At 44.1% G+C, this 25561-nt stretch overlaps 1 protein-coding gene across 2 annotated transcripts; it reads left to right on the forward strand.

The window, feature by feature from the left end:
• The first annotated feature begins 843 nt into the window (after positions 1-843).
• Positions 844-14331, forward strand: LOC104063715 (regucalcin). Of its 2 annotated transcripts, XR_008452168.1 has the most exons (8): positions 844-1443; positions 7498-7666; positions 8144-8326; positions 9758-9973; positions 11460-11591; positions 12276-12430; positions 13710-13947; positions 14112-14331. XR_008452168.1 is itself a non-coding variant. In XM_009565965.2 (7 exons), the coding sequence occupies exons 2-7, from the start codon at positions 7501-7503 to the stop codon at positions 13758-13760; spliced, it is 903 nt and encodes a 300-aa protein (XP_009564260.2). In that variant the 5' UTR covers positions 844-1443; positions 7498-7500; the 3' UTR covers positions 13761-14331. The 2 variants fall into 2 exon arrangements, 1 of the variants encoding a protein (XP_009564260.2); XM_009565965.2 differs by having other exon boundaries at positions 13710-14331.
• The last annotated feature ends 11230 nt before the right edge of the window (positions 14332-25561 follow it).

Below are 25561 nucleotides of genomic sequence, written 5' to 3' on the forward strand. Positions count from 1 at the left end.
ACAAGGAGCGTGCAAGTCACTATATTCCTTCTTAAAGCATGCCGGGGTGTGTCTCAGCAGCTGGAATAACGGGGGGTTTAAGCATCCCGACTTCAGGGCAGATGACCGAGACAGAGCTGGGGCTTGCTCTTTGAGCATCCACCGTCCTTCATTTGCTTTATGTCCTACTAAATGACCTAAAAGCACCGTAGTTCGTGAGCTGAGGGAGATGGTGAATGTGGCAAATTTAGGGCCCTCATCTTAGTGAATTCATTAACCTGGGGATAACTGCAGTTTAGGAACCATACTGTAGAGCTGCTGTGGCTAATTGCCGACAGACATTCAGAGTTGCAGCAGAAAATAAGCAGTCATAAACACAAATAAGCTCCCTCCACTGTTTCTATCATGTTGCAGAGGTTCCTGCACCATGAGGATTTTTAACAGTGCTCGCTGCGTGTAACTGCTGCCATCGCAGTGGGGCGATTGCCAGCACAATACAGGGCACCTGAAAATCCTTTTTTTGTTGTTTTTGCTGTGCTAGAAAGCTTAACAGCAGCAGCTCATACAGGCACAAAAGATCTGGTCAAAGATTAGTTTGTCACTGCTGGCCGAGAAGCACCGTGGAGGCACAGGGGTAACGCCTTATCCTCCGTGCCATGCGTGGGTGGCCCTGGGCAGACGTCTGGGGCGTGCAAGTCTCTGAGTGTGGGAGCAGGAGCAGGTAAAGTGAGTGTCTGTAGAGATTTAACAAATAAATGTCACCTCCCCCTTCTGCAAGACAACTTGCTGGGCTTCGTCAGCTGGTTTCATGGGCATCACATGAGCAGGAAAAGCCAACTCTGCCAGGAGAGCTGTATTTTTAGCATTGCTGAAATGCCCTGGGAGCGTGCCTTGCCACAGCCTCCAGTGCAGAGGCCGTAGGTGCTTCCCGCTCCCTAGCCCCGAGGAGCCTAAACAGGCACTACTGGCGTATTTTGACTCAAATCCCATGACGAAGCGCTGGATCTGGCAAACCGGAGCTGAGCGGTTGCTGATGCCCTCAATTATAAAGGCTTCCTGACTTTTTGTTTAATCCCTTGCTTATTAATGGTGCTCACATATTTGATCAAAGACTTGTACTGATTTCAATTAGGGTTGAGCAAGAACCCAGTGACAGGAAAGGCTGTATCAGGAGGAGCAGCTGCTGTGCCCTGAAGGGTTTCTTCACCCTCGTGACCAAAATCTATAGTCATAGGTGAAGCATATTTATTCCCAACCAAGCTGGAGAAAACTCAAGTAATCCTTTGCTGGCAAAACAGCTCTGCTGAAATAAAAGCAGGCGGCACTGACAGCCCGGGGAGCTCCTGTTCTTCCCATCTCAAGCACTGGGGAGGGACTGGGCCCTTCCTACAAAAGGGCGAAGCCACAAGAAGATAAGCCTTGGCTTCACTTTTGGACAACGCCATCGAGTAGGATATTGCTGAGGTGAGTAGCTACACCTGTGCCTGTCCAGGGTTTTTAATAACTATCTTCATTAACTCTAACTATATCTATTGTCTCCCACGGGGGAGGGAGTCACTGAAGATGGCTCTCCGGGTGAAGAATGACTTTAAGAGATAGGGACAATCAAATTATATGCAAAGTTGAGTTTCCAGAGTAATGAAAGCTGGGATGGACCCTCAAGGGGAATAGGTGACACAAGTGTAATTTGGAGAGTCGTAGAAAAAAAAGGGGGGAGCAATAGATTTACCAGATATTAGTAAAGCCATGGGAACAAAGTCAGAGCTATTGTCTGAGCACATGCCTGTAGGGTAACAGAAGACAAAGACAATTATTTAAATACTACACTAATATATGTGGTGTGCTAATGCCTTGATACACTCTTCCAACTACACTATGCTGATAAAAAATATAGACTCTAAAAATAAATGGTAGCCGTTGCATCAGAGGAGACCAAAGCAGTGGGAAAGGAGAGATCTCCAAGAAGGAGATGCTGCTGTGCAGCATCAGCCAGAGGTACAGGGGTAGGTGGCTGCCTTTGGCCAACTTTAAACTGCTTTGCAACCCAACATTGTTAGAAACAATCAAAATACTTGGCAGGGGCAGCTCTTCACGTTTTGCGGAATCTGTGTTGTGGAAACAGTTAAAAGAAGAGTTGGCTAGCTAGGTACAGGTACGCGCACCTGCTATTGTGAGGTTACACCACTCATTGACAGTGCCCACAGAGCTGAGATGTGTCTTCACTGGAAAGATAGACATGGGGGGATGATGAAATGACCTGCCGAGGGTGAGAAACATGATAGCTGTGCTGGTTGCCTAGAAGTCAGAGGCGCAGGAATAAGACATGGTGGAAAAGGCAATGGAGATGTCCCCAGAGCATTTGCAGCCACCTGAGTAAATGAGCGAGACGTACTCTGGTAGTGTTTTCACAGCTGCTGTCCTGCCTAGTGCTGCCAATGTTTCCAGCATCCGAGCCGTTCCCAGGAAAGTGGTATATGCTTTTTTTTCAGCTGAGGCAAGGTAAACGATTTGTCCCTCTGTGTGACTCAATTTTACTTTGCCACAGCCTGTGGTGAGAGAATCAGTCAAGTCACTAGAAGAGAAGAGCTGAATGGGAAACGTGGTTTTCTCCATCAAAATTTCTTTAGGAAAAATGCTTTTAAAATTTTTTTGCCAAAAAAAAAGATGAGTTTTCTTTTTCCCCCCCTGCAGCTGCTTTCCTTTTTAAATGAAGGCAGTTAAAATGATCATAAACCAGAATTTTCCTTTTGAATATGTCTTCCAGATGAAAACGCTGTGGAAAAAATGCGTATTGTTCTACGTGAACCTCCCTTCAAACTTATCATTTAGATTAAAAGAAGGAAAGTGGGGAGTAATGTCAAAAATGTGAGAACAAGCAGAGACAGAGGGTTGGTGCTGAAATGAGATAGAGAAGGAAGACTGAGAAGGGTCCTCAAGGCACCCACAGCCGCTTTGCTTGTAATATAGCGGCTTTGGCTGGAGTTTGACTTGGGAATATTACTGGCTTTTTTTGCAAGAAATGTTTGAATTTGTCTCTGGCCTAGGGCTGTAATTTTTTTTATCTCTGAATTTGGATCGATGGTGACCACAATAGGATAATACTGGATCTATCTTGACTATTTGCTTACCTAGGAAAACTGTTCATCCTGTGAATCATTTGAACATCACGTTAGAATGTTCTTTTAAGCCTTGCACGAGTAAAGAAATGCATCGCTGGTTTGGGGCTGATTCCTCCCAGATGGTTTCTGCTCTCGCTGAATGTGATGGGGCAGTGACTGACAGTAGCAACTTGCCTCCCACCTTCCCCCCTTGCTTCATTAGGCAGGAGCCAGAGAGGTGCCCTGTCACCAAAACGCTGGTGGCTCTGGCTCACTGCCCATCTTGGGCTCGGTCCCAACAGCAAGCCTGCCCTTGTCCCCACCTTGTTGGCACATACCTCTGCTGAACGGGGCTGGGTGAGAGAAGGCACTTGGCATCTTCTGTCTTCACCTCCCACAGACAAAAAAAAAAAAAAAAAAAGCAGATGCCAGAGAAAGACAAAAATAAAATTCTTAAAAGCCAGGGAAGATACCACCGTCCTGCAGCGTTTGTGGCAGTCGCTGAGGCTCCCTAGACAAAGCCCTGCCCTGGGCATGATGTGGGCAGCAGCTCTCAGCTCTCAGCTGAAGCAGGGATTGGGCTATTTGAGGGGAAGAACCTTGCCAAAGGAGCAGGTGACTTTGTACACAAGATGGTTGTGGGATAGCGTGGAGTAGGGGCCAAGTCTTAATGATGCTGATATGGCTTAATAACAAAATTTGTCCTTATCATTCAAAGTGACTTGTACTACAAAATCTTCTTCTGCATCTTTTATTAATCTCCCCTTTTTATCACCCAAGATGTTAATTTGCCTCTAAATTTGGGAAAACAGGGCTAGCCCTTGGGGTGACCGAATGGTGCAACGTCCCAATTTCCCTCCTCCTCTCTCATTACACGAGAAAAATACTGAGCAAGAATTTCCCCCTATCATGTATTCTTCTGCTGCTGACACTGTGAACCAGACCGTTCAGAAGGGCTTTGGTCTGTGCCTCATCACCCGTGTGACTGCTGACTGAATACAAAACATAAACGGTTACCTGTTCCATGCAGATAACATCAACTCTTGCACATTTTTAATCGCCACTGAAAAGAGCAGCCAGTTTCATTGGATCAGCGCTGGAAAAGAGACACCAACCCAGGTCTTGCAATGTTTTCCTTAGCAGGCGTGTTGTTGTGATGAACTGCAGAGTTTCGCATAGGTGTCCTCCAGCTTGATATAGTATTCAGCTGACTGAGTGAGGGAAAATGGTTCTTAAACTTCCTTGTTTTACACGGATGGTTGTTTCACTGTATATGCATTAGAAGCTTTAGCTGTCTGCTAAATTTCAAGCTTCAGCTTGAAATTGAAAACAAAATCACTTGTGCTTGCATAGAAGAGAGAGGATGAGGAACAGCAAAGAAGCCTTTTAAGGCCAATCATTTGTTTGTATTTTACCTGTGCCTTAGGGGTACTGAAACAACAAATTTTTGTCAAGATCATTTGAAAAGGGATGTGGGCTGAGGATGAGAAAGGGTGTTTTTAAATACCTGCCAGAAAGAGGTTTTAGTTTTTATAGCAAACTGGATGTTTTCACTTTAGTTTTTCATTCCTACCAGGAAATTTCTATTACAGTCTCCAGATTCTGATAGCTTTAAACAATTTAACTTGGAAAAGGTTTTAGTGACACCTGTCAGTCCCCTACTCTCCATGAGGAGTTTAAATATGGGTCCAGGAGGCTAAAATGTCAACAGTGTGTTGCAGAGAGGATACAGGCACAGCGAACCTGAAGTTTTTGTCCACAGGGATTTTGTCTGGGAAGAATATCGCAGGATTTGGTGCTTTCTGCTTGCTTTTTTTCCCCTGCACACTCATCTCTGATGGGTCAGTGCTGCGGCAAGCAGGGTGCATGCGAGGTGCCAGATGGCAGGATGCCTGGGGAGTGATGAAGCTGGGACGTTTTGAACAAGACTTTTTTGGGGGGTAATTTCCTCATTTTTCCCTCTGAGAAGCTGTATTCTGTGAAGCCGAGCTGCTATGCAGCTCCCTGGGTGCTGGCAGGAAGGGTGCAGCAGGAGGCGGACCACTGGGCATGGGAGGATGGGGGGGCTACATCCCTGCCAGCTTGTGAGGGCTTTTTCAGAGGGCACCACTGCCTCTTAGGGTTGGATGACCTTTCCTGTTAAAAGCTGCTGTTTTCAGCTGCTTGTAAAAAGTAGCGTAACCTCAGCCAACAAGGCACAAATCTTGCCTTCTACTTCCCCTCCTCTTAAAAACAGGTGGGAAATTGGAGTCAAAATATTCAGCTGTTTGAAAAAAGAAAAAAATCCCACAGCTGATGTGACACATAGGAAGTCTTTCTTTGGTGAAGGGGAGAGATGCTGAAACTGGCCATGCAGCCAAGGAAGGTGGATGTGTGCTGATGTTCCATGGGATAGGGCTCGTATCCACAGCATTGGGGTAGGGGGAGTGATGGGAGGGGTAAGAAGGCAGCTGGTGCAGGCAGGTTGGTTTCTCCACTGCCTGTGAAGCAGCTGGTAATCGTGTGGTTATGTACTCCTCACATGGCACACGGGGCAGATCTGTGAATCAGTATTTCACCATGGCTTTTCTGCTAGCCCCTGTTTTGTTGCTGCAGAAGCTGGAGAAGAGGCAGTAAATGAAAGGGGAGCTGGTGGGAATAGGAAGTTTTAATAAGGCTCAGCTGAGTCAATGAAACAGCTGACAAGACAAATACACATTGGCCACTCCCGACTTGGCAGCTTTCTGCCTCTGTGGGAGCTGCATGGATGCTGGGCCGCTGCTGAACCCTGTTTTCCTGCAGGGTGAGAGTGGCTCTGTGTTTTCCAGACCGCGATACAATAAAGTCAGCATTGTGTCTCCAAGCCTTGGATCCTAAATATAGCAGCCACATGACACGGAACTTTAACCCAAGAGAAACTCAATCCTCCAGCTCGAGCACAGCTTAACAGGTTTTACTGGCATCTTGCTGCATATCCCCATTTATGCTTTAGATTGATGCTGTTTGCCTGTTCCGTTCTGTGCTGGAGCAGGTTGCTGGCTGGTCTCTTGTGGACATTTTTCTTCGAAGAGAGAAGGATATATCTATAAATGGGCTGTTTGGACCTTACCATGGCTGTGTGACTCCTAGCCATGCATGCCTGGGGCCCGGGAGCAGGGAAGATCCTGGGTCCCCAGCGCTAGCATTTCCACTCACAATGGTTACTGGCTCTTCCCATGTACTTTAAAGCACATTAGTGTTAATTAATTACCTGTAAGCCTTATCACCATCTTACCTACTAGGAAAAAAAAAATAGCTCATTTGAATACAATAATCCATAGGAATAGTGTTATGTCAGGGACTGGCTGCCTCCCAAGAAATATCTCTCCTATCTGTGGAAAAGAAGTGCAGAATTCAGTGGGCACAGCAGTGTTATCGGTGGTGTTGTCTCCATTAGCTGTGACTAAGGCAGTGAGTAGGACTTTTTCTTTTGTAAGAGCTGAATGGCAGAGGTTATCGCTCACATCCCACACCGTGGCAAGGGCAGGGCACGGCCAGGGGCTGAGCTACCTGTTTTGGAGGGCATCAACAGGCTTTGAACGCAAAACCATGAGAGACTGTTTAATCTGTGCCAGTGTGGTGGCTGAGTGACCAGTGTCCCTGCAGGCATTCCACTGCAACAGAATGAGGGGCATGGAACAGCCAGGGAATGAACACATCTGTTAGGAACAGATGCCTGGGATGGCAGCTTCACAGATGGCTTTGCCCCTGAAGCAGCAGCTGGGGTGATTACACCCCGTGGCCTGGCACAGGGTGAAATTCAGAGTCTGTGGCAGGGGTTGGAGACCTGGCTGGGGTGGTAAGGGGACCAATGAGGATGAAACGCTTGGAGGGAAAACAAAGTAGCAGGATTTCAAAGACAGGAGTCTTCCCCAGTGTTTGCATATTTACGCCAACTCTGTGTGGGAACAGGCACTTGGTTTGCAGTGGCCTTGGTGGAAAAGTGCAGTCACTATTATGAGTAGGTATTCATCTTCCTATGGAGCAAGTCAATGCATCTGTGTAATAAGGCAGAGCCTTGTTTTTCCACAAAAAGTCTTCTGACCATTGGTGCTGCTGCGATCACCCTTGCGATCACTAATCCCCAGCCAACATCAGCGTCCAGGCTCAGTGCCATGTCCCAGCATTCCTCTGCCTGGAGGCAAGTTCCTCAGTGGCTTTGATTTAAAGTCTCTCACCTAAGAGAGAGAAAGAGAGGTTTGCTAAGGAGAAGCCTTGACATGTCAAGCTTGGTTCTCCCCATGAGATGTGGAAATGTCACAGGAACCTCCCACATTATTCTATTATGTGGGATTTGGAGGACTTTGCCATTTAGAAACTCTGATTTTAAGCGTTATACATGTGAAATATTCCCATGACAAAAGCTTTTCATTAAATCCATTATTGACCCTCTTTCCTGCAGACCATGTCCTCCTCCATCAAAATTGAATCTGTTGTGAAGGAGAAGAACAGGATGGGAGAGTGCCCAGTCTGGGAAGAAAGGGAGAGTGCACTTGTCTATGTAGACATTAACTCTCAGAAAGTTTGCCGCTGGAGCCCACTCACCAACAAGGTGCAGAGCGTGTCTGTAGGTGAGTATGTTCTCACCGCTTCATCCTGAAAGTCTTCTCTGTCCATCTCTCCCGCTAAGAGTCCTGCAGCATGGAAGATTCCCTTACTTCCCATGGGGCCATACGCCCTATTCCCCCACAATGTGTTACTGAGCAAAGTGTGGCCTGCGCCAGCTGAGCAGAAGGGACTGTGCTCAGGTTTAGAGCGCCATGCATATGTTGCCCTTGCTAAGCCCCAATGGGAAGGCATGTTTCATTTGGGACCTGCAGAGGAGAAGGTATGGTCCTAATGGCTGTGTCTGCCCAAAAGGTGCAGAGATCTGGAGAACACAGAGCCATTGAGCTGTGCTAACAATCCCAGAGGAGAAAGATCCTAGCATCAGCTTGGGTCAGGAATGTCCCAATCAAGCCCAGATGCCCATGGCGAGGTGGGGAGAGGTAGGGCTCTCTGATTGGCCCTGGAGCCACCCATCACCTCCTACTCTGTCTTGCCCACAGGTGCCCGCGTTGGCTCAGTGGCATTGCGGCAGTGTGGGGGCTACGTCATTGCTCTGGGGACCAGGTTTGCCTTTCTGGACTGGGACACACAGGCAGTCACCACAATCCTCGAGGTTGAGCAGGATAAACCCAACAACAGGTTCAATGATGGGAAAGTGGATCCAAAGGGGAGGTTTTTTGCTGGTAAGTTCTTGGAAGGAATTTCCCCTGGAGCAAAGAGGAACTGATTACAGTGTGTTTTATATAATGCATTGTATTCCGTACATTCTCGATTCCTCTGTTGAATTCCCCCCAAAAAGCACTCTTGTGAGCGTGACCTGTCTTGTGAACACTCTGCTTGTTTACTGCCTGATGGAGAAGGACAAGTGACTCCACATCCTCTGACCTAAATCAAGACAAAGGCTCTTGACAAGGGCTGTCCAGCAGACAGACTCCTCTTCTACTTGGTGGATGGTGTTTCTCAAACATCTGCTGATGTGGAACATGAAAAGCTGGTGAATGGCTCATGCAGGTGGGAAGGTTTCTGGAGGTGTACAGGAGGATGCAACTCCTGGAGCAGAAGATGAGCTACAGCTTGCACCCTTCACGTACATCCTTCCCTGGTCAGGCCATGGGAAACAGGGATGTGGGGAGAGATCCTCATCCTCCTGAAGGAAAGCAGGACTTTTGCCACTGGTTGCAATGTAGCCAGGATCCCCCTGTGCTTTTTCACCTCACATTTAAATGACAAGCGAAGCACAGCAATCCACACTGGAAGTGGAGAGTGACTGATGGGAGTGAAAATGGCTCTGTACTTGTTTTGTCAGTCAGCTTTTTCTTCTTATATCAAATTTGCCAAAGATCAGGAAATTTATTTAACTCATAGTTACGCTCGAAGGCTGTTGTGTCTCTAGAATTAAGGGCAAGAATAAGAGAAAAAAACCTGCTTTGTACACCTGTTCCTAGCTGTGCATGATGTGGATCAAGGCTTCCAACAGACGTTTTGGCCAAGGGTTGTAAAACAAACTCATGAGGACTTCTAAAAGGGGAGGCAAACAGAGACTGTCACAGTTAAAAGAAGACATAAATGCTCTGCTTGAGTGCTTCCCATCCCATTGCTGCAGAGCTCTCTCCTTTCCAGAGAAGAGAGAATCAGAAACTAAACAGTGAGCGTAATACTGAGGCTTAAACTCATTAAGAAAAAAGTCTCACTGCTGTGGTATTCTTCTTTTGTTTCTGACATAACTGTGGTTTACAGCATATGTATTTTAAAATCACAGCCCATTTAATTGGTAAAAGTAGCCTACAGAGAGGAACAACAAAAAGAGCACACGATGTTTGCCTGCATCTTGACTTTTGCTGCGAGCAATGTATGTTGCGGTGCTCCTGTGGGTCTTTGGTGTCTACAACTTAAACCTCATGGCAAAGCAGAGACTTATCCTTTCATTGGGCAGGGTCATCTCTGCAGGAAGCAGCTGCTTCTGACCTGCTCGTTTTCCTCCTTCTCATCAATTTGACAGGATCTGATTAGTCCTTTTCTCTCTAGGACCTTTTAGTAACACTTAGAGGAGATTTTTGATCAAGCATGAGGAACAAGCTTCTACTTTCTAACTGGTTCTGCCATTTCCATTTCAGGTACGATGGCTGAAGAGAGAGCACCAGGGGTCCGAGCGAGAGGGCAAGGCGCTCTCTATACCCTTTTCCCTGACCATTCAGTAGTAAGACAGTTAGACCAAGTGGACATCTCCAATGGACTGGATTGGTCCCTGGACCACAGGACCTTCTTTTACATTGACAGTCTGGCGTACGCTGTGCATGCCTTCAGCTATGATGCACACACTGGAAAGATTGGTATGCATGCTTTTCTAAGCAGGGTGACAGGTAGTGCTATTTTTCGGCAGACCCAGGTGTGTAACATGCAGTGATTCATTCAAAAGATCTCACATCTTGTGGTTACAGCCTGTCAGCAGGCTGACTGAATTTTCTCATGTTTAGTTACAAACCAGGTGTATTTGGTCAACAAACTTTTGACATCCCTTCAACTTACTTTCATCTGGATAGGTGGCTTATATTTAGACCTGTTCAAGGAATTGCAGGGAAGAAGCCATTTATAGTGAGAATAAGCTTATAGGATGCTATTTATTCTTGAGTGCCATCTGCTGGAATGCTTCGATTGTACTAGCTCCATAAATACAAATCCAGAGTGTGCATGCATGTATATCACAGAAATGTACTTAAAGAATCAAGTTATCATTGTGACTGAAGTTTTCCAGTTCTGAAAGTAAAATTGCCTTCAGACATTTGGCAGATTTCACTTAAATACATTTTCTAGACAAGAATTTTTTATTATAATATCTGTAAAAAGGAAATACGAGTGGAAGCAAAACATGTATAACCTCATCTTAAAACTCTGTGAAATATTTTTGTGCTATATCAACCCATCATACTCCACAGGAAGTTGAACGGTTGAACTGCTTTTGTGCTCTGATCAGTGTGGAATTCGTGTAATTAAGGATGAAAAAATCATACAAATAGTTACAGTTACTCAGATTTTGGTTTGGTGAGAAAAATCTCTTCCTCTTGATTTTAGGAGATAAGATTTCTACAGAAGATTTAAGGCTACTTTTTCTCCCCTAAATACAAAACCATAATGAGTTTGAGTTTCCTGGCCTTGGCTTTATGCTGGTGACTGTCTACTTCTGAGTGGTGTAATGGCCATAGGTGTTGGGTCAGAGCAGGCAGACTACTGCCCGTGGGTGCTGCAACATGGTCTGTGCATGTGCCCACCAACCTGTTCATGCTGCAACCTAGACCACTAGCAGCTGGTGTCCAGACTCAATCAAAACTGGTAGCTTGATTGGCCATTAAAATAAGTAAAGTTCTTGACCTATACTCGTGAAAAACTGTTTATTACCCACATTTAAATTCAACTCAGCACTTATGTGATATATTGCTCATAAAAAGACATCCAGGCTGCCATGAGCAATGAAAGTCCAGGAAAATCTACTGTGCTTGCAGCAGGCGTGGTATGGTGGTCAGCTAGTGAGTTTACAGCAAGGACAGAGGCAGCTTTGTTCTCTTCCTCTAAAACAACGGGAGCCCTAATTCAGTGCAATCCTAAACTGCAATGGCTCTTCTCGGGGCTTGTTTCTGCCAGGCTAAGTTAGGCTTTTAGCACATCTGCTAAGTGCATATGTAGTATAAATTTTGCAGTGCATCTTTGTCCCAGAAAATGAACTTAGCTGTTTTCAAGAGCGTGGAAGATGTTAGACTGAGATCTGACGCAGAACTGGTACCAGCCCACATCATCATACCAGATTTGTAACTCTTCCTGCAGCGTGCCCCAGACTTTTATACCATCTAGAAAAGGAGGAGCAAATGCCTGATGGGATGTGCATTGATGCAGAAGGGAAGCTTTGGGTGGCCTGTATTGATGGCGGGAGAGTCATTCGTATAGACCCAGAAACAGGTAAGGCCTCCACCAGCACATTCATTGTCACCAACATGCTACAAAAGTGAGAGGAAAGGCAGCCAGGAGGAGTGGTTTGAAGGTGAGATAAAAAGGCATTGTTTATTGCATGTTTCTGCCTAATGGGTTGCAGTGAGCATCACTTGTCCAGGCCCTGATCAGGTGGAGAGTGCTGCTTCCCAATGTCACGTGTCCCTGCTCTCACGGTCTGCTGATGCAGCTCACCCACTTCTTAATAATGCCACTTTAAAAGAAAAACAACAAAAACCAAAATAAAACACTGCATATCTATTGCAAGAAACATTATAAATCTGCAATTAAAACAAGAAAAAAAAATCTTAGCATTGAAACGTTTAACTGGGAAACACATTAGGGAATGGCAGCCATCGCAGGCCCAGGTGTCTCTGCCCTTCCTGGCTTCAAATACTTCATTGTAGTTTCATTTTGAGAAAAGGAAATGAAGCCTTACAGGTACAGGGCAGAGGCTGAAAAGCAGTTAAGGATGAGGCAGATGGAAGCGTTTCATTTCTTCACAAATCGTCCTTTAAGATATGGCCTGTCTGAAGGGGAGATACCTTCTGAGTAAACTCCATAGCTGCACCATGTGGACTAATAGTACACTCATATTTACATGCTTCCTACCAAATGGACATTACGAAACAACCACATACTTTTTTTCCCCAGGAAAAAGAATCCAAACTGTGAGGCTGCCTACTCCGAGGATCACCTCTTGCTGCTTTGGTGGAAAAGACTACTCAGAAATGTACGTCACTTCTGCATATGATGGACTAGATGAGAACACCTTAGCCAAGGAACCTCACGCAGGAGAGATTTTCAAGGTGAGCAGATTTTATTTCCTTCTATAAATCAGACCTACCAAGCCTTGTGCTTAGAGAACATGGTACCCTCTGGCTGCCCTTGCTCGTTCCGCTTGCCTGCTGTGCTGGTCCAGATACACTGCTCATCCTCTGGAACGGCACAGCTGCATTTGCACATCTACTCATGCATTTGGAAGGAAGATGTGGAGAAATTTCTAGTAACAGTGTTGATCTGTTGGTTGTGATGTGTTAGCCATAACCATAATGTGTTGATATGTTAGCCAAAGTTGATATCCATCCAGGATCTGAAGGCAGCCAGTGGCTCTTGGTCTGCCTTACACAGCATATTCTGTAACGCACTGTCAGGAATTGGGTCTTGCTCCTATGTCTTACTATACTTTCATAATTTTTAGAAATGTCACTCCCTTAATTCTTATTTTTCATTTGTGCCAGGGTATCTAAATATTTGCAATTAAATTCTTAAATTCACCGAGACAAAGCTTTGCATCCCTATCCTAAAACTTTAGGGATTTTTTTTTTTTTTAGTCTGTTAAAAGTGGGCGCTATGTTCTGAATAGTTAATAATCTGCATTTTTGTTCAGGTCTCTTAAATCCAAAACTTGTTTCTCTCTTAATTTTTCAGTCTGTTAGCAAAAACTGCATTAGGAAAATAAAATGCAGCTCTGAAACAGCAGTTGCCATTATTCTCTGAAAGTTCACCATAGTGTGAAAGGAAAGGTTGTAAATGAGGGGAAATTGAATAAACTAAACTATATTATCAGTTTGGCGATAGAATGAAGACTTGTTCCAGGAAGGATTGGGATCTTATTTGGGATCTGGGCCCTTTTAGTTGAAAATAGTGCTGGAACAGATTTTCCATTGGCTGAGAATGGACAGATTTCTCAAGCAGTGGAGTTTAGGAGCCCACAGGAGAGTTAAATACCAAAAGATAATTCTGAACCTTGCCTTTTTTATCTCTCAGCCTTGGTTTTCCAGTTCTAGAAGAGAAATGGTATTATCCAAACTCATGTTTGTCTTGCATGGGTAAAGTGCATTTAAAGTTGCTATGACTTGTTTGGTTAATGCAGAGATAAGGACTACACGTAAGGGCCACAGATAATGTGGTGACTGATAATCTTAATAAGATCTTAATCTTAAAGAGTTCTAAAGAACTCCATGCACTGACCCTTTTTGGGGTCCTCTCGAAGTAGGGTCAGATTGTTATGATATTTGTTGTACAACACTTGAATGTTGTGCTCCGTTGAAGATTTATCTTTTTCCTTTTTTTTTTTCCTAACAGATCACAGGTCTGGGTGTGAAAGGCATCCCACAGAATTTCTATGCTGCTTGAACATTGACACTAAATAACAAAGAAGAAATGCTTGCATCTTGTAGTAATTCTGACAAAGATAAGTCCAGTGAACTGCAGAATTTATCTGTGTGAGGATTTCTAAATCCACATTTAAGAGCATGCTAGTTTGGAATTGAAGATATTCCTTGTTCTGCATGAACGTGGCATGATGCAGTAGGTTAGAGAGGTAACGTTCATCTGTGTTACACCTTGATGGCTTTGGTGACTTTTCATAAACCTCTTCAAGCTCAAGCTTAGCTTTGTTGAACTCTCTGATGACCAGCTCTGGATTTCCAAGCCTGTGGTTCTCAAAGCAGAATCTGACTCCTGGTTTGTCTTTTCATGTTACAGTGATGTACCAGCAATGACATGGCAGATTTTAATAAACATTTTAAGAGTGATGACTTGAACTGGACTGCTCCTCTGCTGTGGGACTCCCCCCGAAGCGCTTTCTTGGTGATCAGACTTACTTGTAGTGCCCAGACTCCTTGTTAGCCTGTTCCCATTTTCTTCGTCATGAATTCATCTGCCTTGTCTTTAGGACATCATTTATGCCATTGAAAATAAACTAAGCAACCATATTTAAAATACGCTTCTTGACTCTGTTTTTTTCTGCATTCAGATATTACCATGAAAATGCCAAGTGACTGCACATGGTCAGGGTACGGGCAGGCTGTGAGCTACAAGGATTGCCTATGATACCAAAACCTGATGCTCCATAGTTGTCTTGTTAGGAGTCGTATCTGCACAAAGACACATAGACTTCCCTTTGCTTTCCACAACTTCTTATTGCATGCATAGCTTCTCTCTTCCTTTCCCTTTTCAAGTATTTTTCTCCTTTTTCCCTTTTCCCTTTAGATTTCTTTTTTCTTCCCTTCCTCCCAAGTTTACTTTCTGAATGTAGTTTCACTTGTCATCAGACTTTCTTTTGTCTCTTTGTGGTCCATATTTATCAGTATCGAGCTTGAAGTCCTTGTCTCTGTCTTCAGTGCTGTTTCTTGCTGTGTTACCCTCACCTCATCTTTCTTCTCACGGAAGGCAAATCTAACCTATTGACATTTCTCCCTTTGCCCAAGCTATGCAGGGTTTTCTTCCACACCAATGACTACGCTGAAGTTGAATCCTGAATTTGGGGTTTTCCCAAAGGCCTTTAATTATTTGAGAATGCTTAAGATCCGTAGATATCGAGTGAAATCTAGCCTCTGCATTGAATTTGCTATCTTTTTACTGCCTGGAAAGGTACACAGCACATAATCCATTTTCAGATCCTTAATGCTGACACTTTGTGATGTTACGAGGAGGTCAATAATACTCATCATTTACCAGACCAAATGTTTCAGTGTCTTTCTCTGAAGTATTTGGCCTTTTGCCCACTGCTATTCAAAGCCTTGAGTTAGGCCTCTGACACTTGGAGCAAGGAGTATTTGATGTCTCGTGAGCGCAATCTCTTCCAACAACACGTGCATGGAGGAGCAAAAAACCTGTATTCAGAATTGTCAAAAGCAGTTTACACGGGGCTGCATGCAGTTTCACTTAGAATTTTCTTAAGAAGGAGCATCACTCTCCTGGCAAGGAGTGTCTCCCAGCTATTTACTGAGAACTAAGCTGGGTTGATTTCTTCTGTTTAAGATATCCACAATGCCCAGCTTTGTTATGTGGTAGCCTTCTGGCCTGCTGACAAGCAGGAGATCTGGTTCTGCACTCTGATCAGGCAGAGGGCAGGTCAAGCTACATTTCTCAGCACAATGTCCTACCCATTCTGAAGGGTGATATCACATGGGGGAGGCAGGGAGGCAGGTGGTATATTTGGCCCCTTCAGTTGAACTGGGCCATAGTCCAGAAAGGAATTTCAGATCCAGAGGGCCAAGAAGGGAGCTATTGAATATACTTGGCCATTGAACAGGGTTTTATAAAGTGCATTATTTCAATATGGTTACCAGAAGTCTACTGTAAAACCTGCATTAGGTACTTTTTTGGACACTTTCTAGATGATTCTATGATTAATATAGGTCATTAGCAAGCACTTTGCTCCTGTGCTGCTTGACCAGATAATTGGTAAAATAGGATAAAGACTCTTGGCCCACCGTCTCTTCTTCAATCCTACCTTGTCCTACAAGGGGGTGAGTCCATACAGCTGCATAAAGACACCTTGGTTGAGAAATAAGACATTCACCTCATTAATGTTTGCTCAACAAAAAGACTGTTGTTTTTTCCCTAGTCGTAATTCCAATAGTAATTAAGCTGCTGAGGTTTCTGAGGAGCAAAGGTGTTAAATGCCCTCTGGCATAAGGAACATTGACAATTACACAAGATTTCCTGTTTACCAGGTCTGGAGAGGAATGTGAAGGCAGGACATCTGGAGGCAAGTCAAGTGTCCCAACCTTTAATTAAAAAAAAATATGTAGGAAGTGTGTGCTGATACTTTACTTAAAAAAATACCCAATTATTTGCAAAATTGCCTATCTACCAGGTAATTTGTTCTGCCAGAAAATGAAAAGTAGATTGTTTTGAAACAATTTGCTCTTGAGAAATTCTTAATATCCTCACCATTTTTTTTTCTAGAGCTTCCTCAGGCATGCAAGCCAGGCTTCCTGGTTTGTAGTTCTTCAGTCACTCTTTCCACCATCTCTACAGGGAGATACCGTGCATGCTGCTCTCAGACTCCAAGTTCTGAGTGCTTTGGGATCTCTCCTGTTGTAGCACAGCTTGCCAAACTAAAGAAAATCTGAAGATTAATTTCTATCTGTTGCCACAAGGCCCACTACTACATTTTCTTCAGATTTCACAACTTACTGTTCTGCGATTTTGCCTTCTAAAAGAAAGTGTTGGCTGAAAACTGTGATGGGACAATTCTCAACTCTTGTTAACCCAAATAAGGCAAAGGTTCCTTGCCTTAAGCAGGAAGGGGGCATAGGACTGGGTTCATTCCCTTTTGCATGTAGGGAATGATACAGTAGCTGCAGTCCTCGATGAGGAGACAGTTACTGAGCAAAGGAGTACCAGGGTTGCTGTGGGTCAGCCCCACGTCGTGAGAAGTACAGTAGGGAGGCTGCTGCCTGCCCAGGTGTAACCTGCTGATGGGGTATCTCCCCAGCATGGATCACAGGCAGAACATAAGCGTTTGCCAACAAGATAGCAGTCACTATGGGAGCTGGCTTCCCTTGTAAGAGATTGCTCTGTTTATCCTGATTTTTATAAGCCTTCCTAAGAATTTACTGTGTTTAACATACAGTACTATATTTAACCTATTCCAGGCTGGATAAATCTTACTTCTCTTAACACGTTGTTGAGACAACCCATTAAACCTAAACCAAGAGTTTCCAAATATTCAAAAATATTCAAATATTCTCCCAAAGTGTAGCCAGGATGTGAATGAAGCAGGTTAAACATCCCAGCTGTCCTGGCATTGCTGCTGCACCGACTGTCATAGGCTTGGAAGTGGCAAATACAAGGATGTAGGATTTGCTCCACTGGCTTTTACTGTTATGCCTAGGACTCTGGGCAGGGAAAAAGATGTAAAAATATCTCTTATTCCTGGATAAGGAGACGTCGTGATTTTTCTTCCAGTCTCTGTTTATCTACTTATTGTTCAGACTATCTACCTATTTCAAAGAGAAACTCTAAAGATGGTCTTTTTTTGCTAATAAGAGCGGGGATAGACACAAAGTAGCTGGCTTTAAACAAAAGGTTCACTAAGCGCAACCCCCTATGGGTAAATAGGTCCCTGGCAGAACAGAGAGGTAGCTGCCCTGATGAAATAGCCTGGCTTTGCATAGTTTATTTTACCTTGACCCTATCGTGCTCCATACTCACATCAGTGTCAAACTTACAAACATAACTTTATATCCAGATCTTTGCTGCCTCCTTGCTGTTATCTCTCTGTGTCAACCTGGACTGAGATTTCAGAGGTTAATAATGCACAGCTCACAAAGGACAGACACTGAAGTTTGAACCTCAGTTCACATGAAAATGTTCTTGGAAAACATGAAGCCACTCGCCCTACAAACTATTAACAGAACTAGTGGATGACCTACAGGGTAACTTTGGTCAGCAGATGGGCCTGATTGGGAAAACGGCTGCAGGAGCAAAAGGCCTTATCTTGGGAGGTGCATGAACAGGAATTGGGTGTCCACAAAAGAACAGCTGAAGAGTGGAAAATAGCTGTAGATTAATTTGTTTTGCCTAAGACTGTAGATTTCTTGAGCTGCTTAAAGTACTGGTTTATTGAGTTTGTTTGTGCTGTGTGTTGCGGTATTGACAATCCCAAAGTCAAAGAAACAGTTGGTGTTGACATCAGGTTCTCCTCTTGCATAAAAATAAGCCTCACGTGAGCTGTAAGTGCAAGCAGTGGTAACATCTAAGGAGGTGTGAGACATCAGCTGCTGTCTTCTTAAAGAAGTGTTCAAGTCTGTGTTTAGAAGTATACACAAGACATGTAAGGGAAGAGAAGATGTGGTTGAACAGCCTGTGAAGAATGTGGTTTCTTCTGGAAAGATCTGATATCACAGCATTGATACACTAGAAGGATTTTAAGATGAAGGGAAAAAGAAAGAATCATAGAGTCAAAGAACAGTTTAGATTGGAAGGGACCTTAAAGCTCACCTAGTTCCAAGCCCCTGTCATGGACAGGGATGCATCCCACTAGATCAGGCTGCCCAAGGCCCCGCCCAACCTGGCCTTGAACACTTCCAGGGTTGGGGGATCCACAGCTTCCCTGGGCAAACTGTGCCAGTGCCTCACCCCTCTCATAGTGAAGAAATTCATCCTTACGTCTAGTCTAAATCTGCCCCTCTCCAGTTTATACCCATTGCCTCTAGTCCTATCACCACAAGCCTTTGTAACCAGTCTCCCACGACCTTTCTTGTAGGCCCCCTTCAGGTACTGGAAAGACCTATCAAAGGTGAGACTTACCACGGAAGCTGAGGTGATGATGAAGAGAAATGTGAAGGAACAGAGAGGGGAAGGACATATTACTGGCAGGTAAAAGGCAAGTGACAGGGAGGTGGGCTCTGCAGTTTGGAAATAAAGCTTGAACTGGAAAAATTGTGCCTGGTGGGACACTTAGGACTTGGAGGAAACTGAAGACTTGCTCCAGCCTCTGCGGGGCTTTCCTTGCCTGCTGGTAGTTTTTTGTATCCAAAGGGAGATGGAAAAGCTGAACTGCCCTCTACCATACTTTTTGCAAAAACTTTCCCTCTTTTTTTAAGTCACCTCAATTCTATCTAACATGGTGAGGATCGTTGATGCAGGGTGTTGGACTACGGAGATGATGGAGTTTCCCCCATGTCAATATCATTGAGGTGACATGGTCACATTAAGAGTTTGGAGCAGTGATGTCTCTTGAATGCTTTGCCAGACACTGTGCGGTAGAGAATGAGCAACCTAACTTTGGCCAGTCCTGCCTCAAACCATACTTTGTGCCTGTGCCTGGATCTTCCTTCAGCCTTCTTTCCACCCACCTCTGTCACAGCACTTGCACATGCTTCTTTGGAGCAGCTTGCTTATACAACGGGAACTCAGGCAAGCCATTACAGCCAAACCCACTGTATTTTATGACATGAAGTCCTTTTCGATGCACGTGCTGAAAGGTTTAAGCAGGTGTTTACTTTCTCTTAGGATCTACAAACCAAGGATGGAAGCTCCAGATGACCTGGGATATTGCTGTGGAGAAAAGGAAAGAAAAATATGAAGATGAGCTTGAGATGATACTGTAGCATGAGTGTTTGCAGGGACAGTGGGGCTTTTTGGGGGCTTTTTGGGGGCTTTTTGGGGATGAGTCAGCAGAAATTGCTCTTTCTGTCAAAAAAAATATTGTACTATGGAAAAACTTGGCTGTGCTAACTTGGCTTGGGGAAAGTGACACTTTTGCTATCCTGGAAGGATCTGGGATCTGGAATTGTGTCTTCCTGCATGGGATCACTGAACGCACTGCAGGCAGTGCTTCTGGGATGACTAACCACAGTCGTGTGCTCTTGTCCCCTCTGCCAGACTCCCATTTGGGCCAGGGCTGTCTCCTCTTCTCCAAGCAGCTCATTTGTGCTCTTTTATGAAAGCTCATTGCTTCAAAACCAAAACATTCTTCACTGTGTGGAGGAGAGAAACAAGCACTTCTAAGGTGTAACTCAGTAGACTGATTTTAGACCTTGACTTGAGTCTACTGGTTTGGAGCTTTTAATTATTTGCTCCCTTTGATTGAAAAAGATGTCTTAGCTGGGTAGTGCAGACATCAGTATACATCTACACTGCAGTTATCTGCGAAGTTGGATGAGCTGACTCTCACCTTAATGTTCTGGTGACCCAGAGTCCTCTTTCAAATGCAGGTGGCATTTGTCAAAAAACTAAAGTTATCTGGAAGATGGCTGAGTGATCATGTAGTTTCGTGCCTTTGGGCAGTGAGATTGAGTAGCCACAGTGTTCTTAGAATCACTCAATCATTTGGTTGGAAAAGACCTTTAAGATCATCAAGCCTGACTGTAAATCTAAAGCTGCCAAGTCCCACTAAACCATGTCCCCAAGTGCTACATCTACCCGTCTTTTCAGTACCTCCAGGGATGGTGACTCAACCACTTCCCTGGGCAGCCCGTGCCAGTGCTTGACAATACTTTCTGTAAATAAATTTTACTCATATTCAGTCTAAACTTCCTCTGGTGCAACTTGAGGCCATTTTGTCTTGTCGTATCACTTGTTACTTGCGAGAAGAGATCTACATCGACCTCGCTACAACCTCCTTTCATGTAGTTGCAGAGAATGATAAGGTCTCCCCTCAGCCTCCTTTTCTCCAGGCTAAACAACCCCAGTTCCCTCAGCTGCTCCTCATAAAGACTTGTGCTCCAGACCCTTCACCAGCTTTGTTGCTCTTCCTTGGACGAGCTCTGGCACCTCAATATTTTTCTTGTAGTGAGGAGCCCAAAACTGAATACCATATTCAAGATGCGGCCTCACCCGCGTTTCTACATTCCCAGTGCTTATTTTTCTCTAAACTCTGTTCCCAAGGGGAGGTTTGTGTAGGCTGGCATAGGAGGCCTCTCAGTTAAGGGATGCTGGAGCCTGGCATCGCTAATTTGTTTCCCTTGATTTGACAGGAGTTTCATTTTTTGGGATTAATAATCCCCTGGGCAGAATGTAATGTTCATTATACTGCTTGTATGAGAATGGTTTGTAAAGGACACCAAGGACAGTTGATATCATGCTAGGAAAAACTTGGTACAGATACACAAAACCATCTGCCTGGAAAAGCTGGAGAGATCAGCGCTATCATCTCTACTCTTGTGTAACTGAGGCACAAACAGGATTGCTTAAGAAACTTTTAGCAGATTTGGAGAGCCCCATCTGCTGCCTCCTACTCTACTAGCAACTGGTGGGTTTTGGCAACATGGGGACTACAGTAGGTGTTGGTGATGGGACCTAGTGGGAAGAAACGCTGAGAGAAAAGGATGCAAAAACTAATGCCCAGGAAAGCTGATAGCAAGCCCTGCAGAGTCCATCTTCCCTTGTCTGGCCGATGCTGTTGCTCCATCCTCCTTCCACTTGCTGCCACTGCCAACAAAGTCTGTTTACTCCCACTTTCACAAGAGTGAGTGGGAGTAACATGAGTCAGCTCTGAGTGTGTCCTTACTATTTCTTCAGTATAGGTGAGCTCTGCTCAGCATGTAGGCATCAAAGCTGCTGGGGTAGTTTTGAGGTGGCTACCCTAGGAATTTGCTCTTGATTTTCATTAAGAGGCAGGTCACTGAGAAAGAGTTGCTATTTTCTACAATCTGTCACCAGGGATTTCTCAATACAGCAGAAAGTAAACCTCCTCTTTACTTTAACAAATGGCGTTATCAGTTTCAACTGCACATTTCCATGTACAATTCCTTGTTGGTGTAAAGACAATGTCCTAAGGTGAGCTGTATTTCATAAGGTACATTTTCTGTCATGTTAGTGGCCTTCCTAATAGCTAAAACTACATAGGGTAAGTTTATAAACTTCTCATTTATTGTCAGCATCTGCTTTGAATGTTTGTGTGAAGAGGGAGTGGAGGAGGAATTAATTTCAAAAATGCTAGATTCACTGAAGTTCTTTCTTTTCCTTTAAAAATAGGGAGTTCTGCTGTTCATTCTTCTTCTGTGATTATTCTTAGAACGAGATAGTGACTGGGATGATTCCTCTTAAAAGATATTACTTACAAACCTCTTTTAAGTCACGACCTCCCATTTTAAAAAAACTCCATGATCTACAAGGTGATCTGTTTTTACACGATAAGATTTGGAGCAACTGAGTTATGGTGATGCACTGACCTCTGTTGGTGTGATCTTTTCTTACTGAAACTGCTTTTAAATGCTGAATTTGATACTCTAAAAAATAGGTGATACATCTGAGACAAGATCTGAGGCAGAATTAGTTCATGATGAAGCCATATTCTGATGCCACAGTAAATCTAACGCTGGGACTCTTCAACAAACTCAGAGTTTTTGGGCATAATGGCACACAGTGTTTGTTTCCTAAAAAAAAACCCCAAACAACCCTCAATCAGATGTTTTAAGTAAGCCAACAAAGCTGAGTGGTTTTTCTTGTACCAGCAGGCTCTGTGATGGACTGGGCATAGCCGTCTGTCCTTCCACGGTTGGCATAAAACCAGACTGTGAAGAAAAAGCATGCACATCATCTCTGTCAGATACTTTGGCTAATGGTGAACTGCGTGCCCATGCCTGACTCCAGCCTGTTTTGAACTGCCACATCTTCTTGTAGCATGTTGATCCAATATGAACCATCAGTCATGCCTGTTCATGCAGCGTTGGCCTGCTGTCAGCGAACTTCTCTACGACACTCTAAAGCGACTTTGACCAATTAGCTTCAATTAGAGCTTTATCTTTCCTGAAGACGGCTTGTCAAGGGAACTAGTCGCCATAAGAATTTAAAGAGCCTGGTGGAAAAAAATTGGAATTTCTGGGCTACAGTTTGTCTGAGTTTAATTTGGGATGGGGTGACCTGCTCCCTAGAAGTTGCTCTCTACCACAGCCTCTGCTGTGTGGCTTTTATCCTTCAGTGGGAATGATTTCCAGATGCATCCTGGGTTTGCCTCAGCTGACAATCCAGGTGATGCCAAGATCTGATGGGTGAAGTGATCAAAATGCTGCTAGAGAGCATAATACCCTCAGGAAAACGAAGACTCTGTGTGTGTGTAGGAATGACAGTCGGAGATGGCTATATGAATTTTGGTTGCCTTATTATGAGGAATTTTCCTTTGCTGTCTGCCTATACAAGGACTAAATGCTTGGGAATTTTCTACTTAAGAGATACCTCTATTCCTCGCCATTCCCTTGGGGCACTTACATGCACAACTTGGCAGGGGTGGGGGTTTGTGTGTATTTAAGAAACTCCTCAGAGACTTCTAGTCTCACTGAGTAACTCTGGGAAAATACATGAATCCATATTTCCTTTGGACTTCTGTCACTCTGCAAAGATTTCAAAGAGAAGTGGTGCCTGTTGCCTGTGGGTTAGCCCTTGGAGATGGGTTTTAAAGAAGAGCAGTGTAAGAAATAGGCTCTCATGCCCTCATTTCTCATGCAGCCAGCAAAATTGTTAGCTTTTGTTATGGAAGGAAACCCGCCTAATCAAAATGAGCGGGACAGTAATACGCAGGGACATGCCTGCTCATGCATGCTCTGCTGGAAGTGGAGGCTGAGACTCAGCTGCTCTGTCAGAATATGTGAGTCATGTTTTTTTTGTGTTTTCCTTGAGCCTGAATTGAAGAAACTCGTATGAGAAATTTTATGCCCCTTGACATCACTCTGCACTTTTGCAAGACAATAACCAGACATTTTTCCCTAGGTGTCAGATTAAATAATAGCTGGACATTGTGCAAATAATTCTGCTTAGCTGTTATTTTCATGCCAAGGCCTTGCACAAGATGGGGACTTCTCCTTTTGGGGTGGTTCCTCTAACAAATGCTATTAAGATAGCAGCTCTGTCTGTCTGCACTACTGTTGGTTGGCTCTTTGGAAGTATGGGTAGAAAGCCCACGCAGGAGGAACTGAAAGAAGAACGACACATCCTGACCACCAATTCTAGCTGTCACTGTAAATCTGGGTGGTATACAGAGCCCGTAACTAACACTTGAGCAAAGGCAAGCTGCAGGTTCCTCCTTCTCCTGTTGTATACAAGCATTTTGACGCAAGCATATCACTGGTCTTGGTTCCCTAGGCAATCACGGTCTGATAAAAAAAGCACTGAAGGGGAACATAGACTGCTGCATAAGCGTGCTTCTCTGGCTGTAACCTACACATCCTCTAGAATTACCCTCTCCTAAGCTCTGTCTGTGAGAGCAAAGGGACTTGCATTTCTCAACTTCATACCAAAAGCCACAAGCTTGAAATAATTTGAGGTATTTTATGCTCACTTTCATTTTAAGAATGAGGAAGATCAGGTCTCTGGGTGAAGAGTGAGTGAGATTCACATATATTGATGACTTATGGATATGTCCTCAGAAACTTTTTTATCTTTTTAGGACCATTGTTTTCCCTTTGGCCCAGCCCTGCAGTGATGTTATAGATTTAACTAATGATCTTACAATCTGCTTTCAAGCTGTAGTTGTAGGAACATGACAGCAGTGCTCCGCCTTCTCAGTAGTCCACTTGCTGGGTAAAAAGGAGAAGCAAAGTCAGTAGAACCGTGTTTCATTTTTAGCTGGCTTCTTGCTCTCCAGCTGCTGGCAGGATCTCAGATGTAAAGGCCCATAAGGTAGATGTTTAGGAATCACTAGGACCTCTTTCTAGACAGGGTCCTAGGAGCAGGCGCACCCTGTGGTGTACGGCTGTCTGCAAGGTGGTCAGCTCCCTCCAGCTATGGGAAGAAACATAAATAAACTTTCTTGAACTTTATGCCCCCTCTTGGTCCTATTGTGTGACCTCCATGTGAGATCAGCAATGTCCACTCCTCTGCCTTTGGCCCAAATCCCAGTTGCCTGTTAATAAAATTATCAAAACATTCAAGAAAAGCTTTTTTTCAAGAACCCCATGCTATGACTGACATATTTTTTGTTGAACTCAACTCATGGCTTAAAAAGTGGCAGGGATAAGAAAAAGGGAAGAAAGAGAGTACAAGAGAAGGCAACCACACAAATCTCATTTCCTTAAAAAAAACCCTGTCCTAAACCTAAAAATAAATAAACCCTTAGCTGCCAACTTCTAATTCCTATAAACCACCAATTATTTGGGTTTGTGTTAGCCTCCTTTCCCAAAGTTACTCAAATCTGACTACATTGCCAGGCTACTTAAATCATTGCAACCTCTTCATATGAACTTTGTTCAGTCTGGAGCAGAAACTGAAAATAAGGGTCTATCCCTGTAGCTTGACATGAAGTTTTATGTACATCAGAAAACCTGAGGATCTTTTCAGGATCAGAAATGTTTCAAGTATATTTCTAGCAATGTCTGAATCTGTAGCTGATGGTTCTCATTATGCCCACAAACTGAATTTAATTCTCACATCTCAATAACACAGCTACTCCTATAATAAACTTAATAACTGCAACAATACACAGTGGGTGTGCCATCATGTTCTTCACTTGTAACCAGGGAACAGGAAAAACTTGCATTTCAACTTGCCACAAATGTCCTTTCTCCATGCATCTTCTGAAGTGTGGTGTAACTAATGTGCTCATAAGCTCCTGTGAGATTTATTACTCTATTTTATTACTACAAATTAATTAGTTGCCATTGCTGTGATCACTGCAAGTAAAATAAATATTTTTACAGCAAAACCTGACACTCAGGAACACCCTAATGCATGGAAAAGCCACTTGTCAAACGGGATAGTCT

The sequence above is a fragment of the Cuculus canorus genome, chromosome 1, assembly GCF_017976375.1.
Source record: "Cuculus canorus isolate bCucCan1 chromosome 1, bCucCan1.pri, whole genome shotgun sequence".
NCBI lineage: Eukaryota > Metazoa > Chordata > Aves > Cuculiformes > Cuculidae > Cuculus > Cuculus canorus.